General features: G+C 43.0%; 1 protein-coding gene across 1 annotated transcript in view; it reads left to right on the forward strand.

Annotated features, from left to right (window-relative positions):
- Positions 1-7,643, forward strand: part of Mgst1 (microsomal glutathione S-transferase 1) — an 8,371-nt gene extending 728 nt beyond the window's left edge. Inside the window, exons 2-3 of the mRNA XM_051173137.1 lie at positions 1,973-2,067; positions 7,030-7,643. Of these exons, the coding sequence (XP_051029094.1) occupies positions 1,973-2,067; positions 7,030-7,276 (342 nt within the window). The 3' untranslated portion in view covers positions 7,277-7,643. The remainder of the gene's footprint in view (positions 1-1,972; positions 2,068-7,029) is intronic.
- Positions 7,644-9,393: the final 1,750 nt, after the last annotated feature.

A 9,393-nucleotide genomic window follows, 5' to 3' on the forward strand; every position in this document is an offset into this window, starting at 1 on the left:
TTCATGCTAGTTGACAGAAAAAGGGGAGTTGTTGATCTGCCCTGTTTCTTCCTATAAATGCACGAGGGGCCCGTCCACTTGACGTTATGATGCCACAGAGGCTCCACCTTCATACACCATCACCCTGGGAATTAGGCTTCAGCTGATGCATTTTGTAAGGTCAGTAACAGCAGTCAATAGCAGTACTCACTAGGCACTGCAGACAAATGAAGGATGGGGCTGAGGTGAAAACTCAGTTTGACAAACAGGGTTCAGTGGTGAGTGCTTGCCTAGAATACACAGGGCCCTGACTTCACTCTCCAGGAACCTCCTCCAACTCAGATTGAGTATACCCCAACTTTGGGTACTTTTCATTGGGGTTTGCCTATCTATTCACAGTTCATATGTTGGACATCCAGTGCAGTCCAGACACTCATTTGGAGGGCACCATGAGGAGCGAGGCCAACAGAGCTGGCCCCAGAGGCTGACCTTGGCACATCTCTGCTTAGAGGTCCTCCTTACATCTTTACTTGTAATAAATACTCATCTATTAAGAAAAACATTAGGACATTTATGGCATTTTTTTTCAGGCTAAAAGTAAAACTTTTTTCTTTATTATAAATTATTAAACAGTGAAGCCTACTTAAATATATCTTAAATGCATATTTCAAGTTTCAAGGGATGGGAGAAATAATTTCAAACAGCATAGTAATTATAGGGAGGAATCCATGAACAGACGCCCCAGAACACATCCCTGTTGCTCTTTGAATACATTTCATCCGCTTCATCTGTGTATGTTTTACTGTCTTAGTCAACATAAAGGTTTATGCCCTTAAGAGAAATGAGGGCATTTCCCATGAAGTCAGAATGCCTCTCCATCCCTCACCTCTTCCTGCTGCTTGCCTCTTCTGATAGCCTTGCTGAAACCGAGCACCTGAAACTTTACACATTAGAGGGAAGGCGTGTCAACATCAGTATGTAAAGGATGCCAGGGTAGCACACTGATGGTCTGCTCTGGCTGAGAGTTATGTCTCTTTTCTGTTTTTACTTCCTTGTGAAGTATTTTTTAGTTGTGTAGTCTGTCATTGTGTGTGTGTGTGTGTGTGTGTGCGCGCGCGCACGCACAGGTGACTTTTTGGGGTTCAGTTCTTTCCTTCTCCCACGAGTTCTGGGACTTGAACTCAGGTCATCAGGCTTGTGTTGCAGTCTCCTTTACCTGTAGAGCCATCTCATTGCGCCCCTTTCAGGATTTTTATATCTGGCCTTTATTGATGTTTTCATTCACGCTGCTTTTAACAAGTTTTTGTGCTGATAAGGATTAAGGCTTGAACTGCACATGCTTTCCCTCCCCCTCCTCCTGGTTTAATTTATTGATGGACATTTCTTTCTCTAAGGACCAACCAGGATGCTTGTGTTTCTTTTTATTAAAATTCAAAGGATCGGTGCCGGGGTTGGTTCTCAGTAGGTAAAACAGGTAAAACGCATTCTGCACACACTCAAGGACCCGAGTTCAAGCTTCCTTATCCATATTAAGAATGCCAGATGTGGTCACCTGCACTGATAATCTCACCAATGGGGAGGTGGAGACTAACTGATTCTGGAGGCTCACTGGCAGCCAGCCTAGGCTACACCGGGAAGCTTTAGGCTACTAAGAGAAGTTGTCGCAAAAACAAGGTTAACAGTGATTCCCAGTCGAAACTTGAATATTCAAGACCTCCACGTGTACGTGCAATCACGTGTATATATCCGTGCTCACGTGTTTGCCCGTACAAGCATGGGCCCACACATAGACACCCAAATTCAAACTAGCAACAAATTGGTGGCAATCCCTACTGTCCTTCCACATTTCAGGAACTCGGGTGCTTTCTTCAGTTTCTTTTTGTTGTTGTATTGACTCTAGTGGTTGAACATAGGGCCCTGTGCTCTGTCATCAAGCTATATACCTAGCCCTGGCATAAGCGGGCTTTCTTCTTCTTTTCGGTATTTGGAATAGATTTTTGCCAACCCAGAAGACTGTGCTAGCTTTTGCAAGGGAGAGAATGCCAAGAAGTTTGTCCGGACTGACGAAAAGGTTGAACGGGTGCGGAGGTAAGCGAGTGTCTCTGGGGATTCCTCACTCTAGGATCGCGGGTGAGCAGGTGCGGCCAAGAGAGCAGGGCTCAGAGAAGTGGGAGGGAGTCGCTCATTCTCTGTAGTCTGTGACGAACTACAGCAAGTTAGGCTCCTAAGAACTCTTCCTGCTGCTGTGGCTGCTATGATTCGGTGCCGACTGTGTTGGGGTTGGAATCTCTGTTCATGGATGCATTAAAATAATCGTAGGTAGGAGGCGAAACACAGGCAATAATGCTTGCAGTTTTGTGGCTTCCCTCCCAAATTGAGACTGTCCATTTGCACAAAGGGTCAAAGGACTAGGCGCTTTTGTAGAAGTGCTAAAATATGAAAACCTCAATTTTTCCATGAAATAAGATCTCTCCTTATGCCTCTGCCTCTTCGTATCTCTGGCTCTCTCTCCTCCTTTGTCTCTGTATCTTCGTAGCCGTTTTATTTACTACCTTGCAAATCCGATGAACACTCAAGAGAGAGAAGCCACATTCCATCCTCACAGGTTTATTTCAAAAGTGCTTGGAAAACTGTAGGTCCCGAAGCATTTTCTTAATCTTTGTCATAAATTCATGTGCTGTGTGATTATTTTATACAGATGGTCAATGCCAAATTTAAGTAATAGCTGCCCGTTTTTTTTTATAACACATGGGATACCAGAGCTGCATGCTGTCTTCCCAGTTACTATTTTCTAATGCTCATCTGAGCTGTGGAACAATTCCAGTCATATCCCAGCCAGTGAGTTAAAGCATCAAGGGAGTTTGGTAGGCGCCAAGCAGCCTGGCAGCCCTGAGATGGAGAGTGAAGACAACTGCAATGAGTACCTGCAGAGATTTCCTCAGTTTGGCGTGGATGACCACGAGATAGATAGCAACAGTAAGAGTTTTCCCTCTGCGGATGGAATGTCAGGTGAACTCCCTGGATCATGATTATGTCACCCTCTCACCTGGCCCCTCTGGAAAGGTCTGAAGGTCCTCCCGGGATAGTTACAGACTCTCTCATGCCACGACTTGCATGGGCTCAAGATAAGCCTTGGCCTGGGATCATATATTTACACATGCTTCCAAATTTTGCATCTTGTTATGTTGGACGTAAAGTCAGCTCTTTCCTCAATACCCTCAACAAGTCAACTGAAAACTGAACAGAAATGGACTTGAGGGAAGAGGAGCGCATGGCATTTACGCTGTGCACTAGAGACATTTCCCCAGCAAGAATGCTTCTTTCTGAAGACGGAAGTGAGTACTAGGTTCTTAAGACACTCGCTTTTGCTTCTACAGGTGTTGTGCTGGGGAACCCAGTCCTCTTAAGTAAGCTAGTCTTCCTGAGAGCAGGTTGTGCCAAGAATATGTGTCAGAAACAGTTTCAGGACAAAGGAATGGAAGTGAAAACCCCAAAGTGTTGAGTGTTATGATGGGAGAGAAGCAAGATTAGATCGATGCGTCAGACGCTATGGAGACGTTAAACCGTTTAGAGCTTTATCTGTTCTTTCTCAGTTTCTCTTTGACAGCAGGCAGTTGCATGGTTGATGCTAATCATGTCATCCTATTCATGCAGTAGACTAGGACTAGAAAACACAAATAGCACTACAGTGGCATTGTTAGCAAGATGGAGAGGAACAGGCAAGCCTCCTGTACAGGAACTTAAATAACCATTTTATTTTGAGAGATCACACTCTCTTTGTTGTTTATCCCATCTGCCATCCTCACCCTCATGTGGGTACTGTTAGACGAGAAATCTATAATCTAGTCTGATCTTCTTCTTCTCAGACTACAAATAAATGTAACTGACATTTAATGCCATTGACCTCAGCAATATAGTTGCCTAGAGAGGTATAACACCAGTGTGCACAGCGCCCCCTGGTGATCAGAATCTGAACTTACAGTGTAGCAATTTGCAAACTTTTTTTTAATTAATTAGTTATTATTTTTTTTTACATAAGGCCGAAGATCCCATTTCCAATTACATATTTTTGAGAACTGATTGGCCTCATCACTCAGTGAAATAAATTATATAAGAAGTTTATAGAATATCCCTTTTCTATTCTCAACATAGGATTTCCCTCTCATTTCAAAAGTAATTATAAACCTCATGCTATATAGGGTGCTATAAAACAAAAGGAAGCCATCATTGAAGATATATAGAGAGTTAATACATGCAGATAAGGACAATTAGCTGCAAGCTTAAAGTAGTATGTGTTGACATGTCAAGAAATGTAACTGAATGTCAGTAATTTGAGTTCCAAACAGACACAGGAAAACACTTTATGTTCTCATTTATCTACTCGATCCTATTTCACATTATTCTGAGAGGAATTCAAGACCACACGTACCCAGCACTCTAAGACAAACGAAACCGGAAAGGGGGTCAAGGAGGCTAGGAAAATGAAGGGAGTTATTCTAAAGAACTTGAGTTTGGTTTCAGGGAAATGCCAGGCATCTGTAGTATACTGTCTTCAGAGGTGGAGATCATCCTTCCTCCAGAATGTTCTATGGAGCCTGAGGGACCCAAGTGAGGAGTCCATCAAGAGGCTGAGCTATGGGTTGGAGGCTGAACTACACGATGACTTTTGTCACTACAATTCATGATCGAAGCAGCTTCTGGAAGGTTCTTACATGCGCATCATAGTCCTACCTTCCTTGGGATGTCATCAAAGATCTTCCAAGAAGATATGCGAGCAACATGCATGTAGCAATCAGGCAATGACATGAAGCAGTGGTCCGGGCCTGTGAGGGGAGGTGGACTACAAGGAGGACATCCCTGTGGCATTTGGATTATTTCACGAAGGAAGAAGAAATGATGAGAGATTATGTCAGTTTGAGCAAACTGTGAGAATTTAGACACACCACTGTCTGCTTAGAATCGGGGTCATGTCTGAGTGAATGAAGGACATCAGGGAAATATGGCTGCATCTCCCTACCCCTGGTCCTCTTTCAAGGTTGGCCACTGCTTGATGATTCATCTAACGTGCTTAGAGCTAACTATTATGCAGGTCAGATGATGCTGAAAACCAGAGAGCCTGGTCTGAGGGAATGGACTGCGACAGCGGCTCCTGCGCCTTTGTGGGAAGGCTGGTCACAGCACAAGGCATCACTCATCGGGCCAGTGTGGGATCTATCTCCATAGAAAGTGGTCATTCCTTCCTCCTGTTAAAGGAGCCAGGAGGTGCTAAAGATAACGAACCTGGCAGGTTCATAAGAAGAGCTGGGAGTGGTGGGGTGATCTCACAATCCCATCCCTGGGGAAGCAGAGATGGGTGGATCCCTGAGCCTTACTGGCCAGTCAGCCTAGCTAACCCTGTGTGTTCCAGGCCACTGAAACACCTTATCATAAAACAAAACAAACAAAAACAAACAAACAAATAAAAACAAAAAACCCAAACAAAACCAAAACTTAAACCAAACCAACTAAAGAGCAAACGGTGTTAGTGGATGTTTTCTGAAGAGAACCAGTGAGGTGGATTTCCTTTGGTCTTCACGGGCACCTGCAGCTACTTGTGCACTCACACCTTCATGAACACCGTAAAATGTGGACACACACGCACAAATGCACACAAGAACAAAAGTGAAGACATCTCTGTTGTCTTCCGAAGAATTCAGAGGCCAAAGCACTCAGCCCCGGAGTGAGGTCTCAGGCCCTCACCTAGCAGATGTGGTTCCTGAACCTTCTCATCTACCCCTCCACACATACCCTTGGTGGTTTCTTGAGAGAAGTGGGGTGAACTAGGTCTTCCCCAGGTCTCTGATGATGTCTGTGTAGCGTCACAATTTTTGTCTTGAGCTCTTGGGGAAAGCAGGCATGGAGGGAGCTGAAAAACCACCCAGAGGGCGCTGTGCGTTTATGACAAAACAGATGGCAGTCATATGACACGCAAACTCTATTCTGCCAATTCTACCAAATTCTAGTGTAGGTTGCAAAGCAATTACTAAGTCTGTGCTTAATAAAGGACACTTGATTTAGTACTTACACACGTAAAACTTTGCAGATCAATAATGGATGTACTTGTCTTCATAGTCCAAGTCAGAAAAGCCTACGGTGCTACAAGCCAGAGGAAAGATTCTGACGAAAAGCGTTTTCTGTTTTCTTCTAATGGTGGCACGCAGACAGATTCTAGGAAATCATATTCTCTTCCTTTCTCTTAGCTCCTGCCCGCCCCACTCTCTGTCTGCTCATTTCTGTGTAGACCTGCACTTCTACCCTTTCATTGCTAGTCCCTTCTGTGGCTTGAATATATAATTTCTGAATCCCTTCCATACGGGGGGGGGGGAGGGGAAGGGGGGCATGGTTTTATCTGGATGCGAGAGCTTGAGACTTGGTGATGGTGGTTTGTACCAAGGGATTTCAGTGTGACCTCTGGAATGAAGAAGTGAAGCGGAAGTTTTGAGGAAGACTGTACAAAAAGAATTTTCTTTCTTTGGGAACAAAAATTTTCACCAAAAGAAACTTGAAAGAATGCTGTCCCATACTTAATTACAAAAAAGGGTGTATGTTTTTCTAGATAGATGGCATTTTAATAGTCTTGAAATGTTAAACTGCCGTCTCAAGGTAAACAAAAAAATTTCAAAATGTGATGTTCTAAATAAAAACCATGTTAGTAAGGAAACGAGGCAGCTGGGAAGAAAATCGAGATTCTTTCTTCAGAGTTAAGATCATCTAGCATCTCTGGGTATAGTAGGTTCACATGTGTAACCGAAACACTTGTAAGTAGAGACAGAAGGACTGTGAATTTGAGGGAAGTCTGGCTACAGAATATGTTTCAAGCAAGCTTCAGCTTACTTTGGCTCTAACTAAATGAAACCCAACCCAGCCCAGCCCAGCCCAGCCCAACTCAACCCAACCCAACCCAACACAATCCAACCCTTACATCAGTTAAGACTGTTGCATTTTAGAAGTGAGGGAAGGATTAATGCGTTTCCACTGATTTGAACTTCATGTCATCATCTTCTCCCACAGAGCCCACCTGAATGATATTGAAAACATCGTTCCTTTTCTTGGTATCGGCCTCCTCTACTCCCTGAGTGGTCCAGACCTCTCAACTGCCCTCATGCACTTCAGAATCTTTGTTGGTGCTCGGATCTACCACACAATCGCCTACTTGACTCCTCTTCCTCAGCCTAATAGGGCCTTGGCATTTTTTGCTGGCTATGGAGTTACTTTGTCAATGGCTTACAGGCTGCTCAAGAGTAGATTGTACCTGTGAAGGGGACCACAGTCCTCATCATCTGATAGCTTTTGTTTAAAAAAGAATTCTGTATTTCCAGTGTAGTTAAACAATTTCTAAGGTTCTGAGTGAGAGAGGAGCAGAGAAATTAGGAATCAGGGAAGACTGGCATCAATTGCCTCTAGTCTTGTTTTGTAATAGGGATAGGATTTTAATACAATCAACCTTAACCATGTTGCCTAACTCCTATGTTACTTTGTTGTAAGTCTTGATTATATCGTAATTTGTAACATTTATCTACCTTTCATATTGTGCACCTATGTGAAACCTGGGCTTCCTTATTGCTGAAGTAGGCACATGAATTAAAAACAATAAAAATGAATTTTGTTTGTTTTTTCTTTTTCAAGAGATTGTATTTGTTTATTCATTTATCTACTTGTTTTTTGTTTGTTTGTTTGCTTTTTAGAGACAGAATCTCTCTGTGTAGCCCTGGTTATCTTGGAACTCCGTCTAGTAGACCAGGCTGATCTTGAAATCACAGAGATCTGCCTGTCTCTGCCTCCTGAGTGCTGGGATTAAAGGCATGCACCACCAATGCCTGGTTTATTTTTAATTTTTTTAAATATATATGAATGGGTGTCTGTGTATGGATAGTGTGTGTGTGTTTGTGTGTGTGCAAGTACCCACAGAGAAGCCCTTGGACCTGGAGTGACAAGCAGGAGCTGATCTCAAAGTCCTTCAGAAGAGCAATAAGTGCTCTGACCTGCTGAGCTGTTTCTCCAGCCCATGTTGTCTTTTATTTTTCCTAAGTTTTAATAGTTAAGAAAATCCATGAAAACACTGGACAACTGAATAACGAACCTCTCCACACCTTTCATGTTGACTCACTAATTTTCAACATTTTGCCTCCTTTGCTTTGGCCATTTCTCAGGTTGGATTTTTTGGACAGTGTGAATGCGAGTTGCAGACATCAGGGTGCTTTCTCCTAACCTTGGTATGTTTCTCCCATGGGGAAGGCAGTCTGCAGAGGACCACAATAGCACCACCCCACCATGAAATACAACATCGCAGTAATAAGGAGTACATACAGCCTTCTGATGACCATGCCTGAGCAGTATCTTTAAGATGGAAGAACTCCCCTACTCAGTTTTTGTCTTTTTTTGGTAAAAGACATTTTGAAAACAGTTTTCAGTTAGAAAGCAAATGAACAGAATTCTTGCGGCATTTCAGACATAATTTGTTTTGGTTGATCCCCTCCCCACACCTCTCCTCCATGCCTGCCCTGCCCTGACATCTCCACTTTCTGGCCACATGGTCTACCACCCACCCCTCCCCTCTCATGGCTCTCTTTCTCATTTCCTGATTTTTAGCCACAATCACCCCCGCATAAACACACATGTCAACATTAGCACACAGGTCTGCATGTGAAGCAAGAACATGCTTTCTAAGGAATATTAACAGGCAATTTTATATCATGGCCTCAGTATGGATTTGTTTTACCTGTAGCTTCTTATTCTTGGGTCTATAGTAAACACTTCTGGTGATTGCTCTTGCACACCATAATTTATTGGTGCGTATATGGCATAAATTTGCTTCATTATTCTGATTCTAAGTAGAAATCACAGGCAAGCAGAGTCATATTGGTCAGATTTTCCCTTGTGAAGATGTGACTTTATCTTTATGATAATATATGGGTCACAACAGATTTCATTCAATGGGTTTAGCTCTTGGCGCTACTTGATCTGGTTTCTATGGAAAAAGATAAATATACAAACACAAAAGTGAAGTATTTGTAAGCATACATAAACCCACATAAATGTAGATTACCGGGCTCAAATGGATTTGTGAATCCTTAAAGCTTATACTGAAGGGTGGACTATTAATGCCTCAACATATTCCTTGTACATGTCATCATTTATAGTCCTTTTCCTTCCCATCACATGAACAATCTCGATTTTTATTTATAGGCATTGCTTTTTTAAAAAAAGGATTTTCTTATTTGTAGTTTATATATGAGCGCTTGCCTGCTTGTATGTACACCACAAGCATGCAATGCCCACAGGGTAAGAAGAGGACTTTAGATGCCCTGGAACTGGAGTCACAGAGGTTGTGTGCTGCCACGTGGGTGGTCGGTAATGAACCCAAGTTCTATATAA

The sequence above is a fragment of the Phodopus roborovskii genome, unplaced genomic scaffold (genome assembly GCF_943737965.1).
Source record: "Phodopus roborovskii unplaced genomic scaffold, PHOROB, whole genome shotgun sequence".
NCBI classification, from domain to species: domain Eukaryota; kingdom Metazoa; phylum Chordata; class Mammalia; order Rodentia; family Cricetidae; genus Phodopus; species Phodopus roborovskii.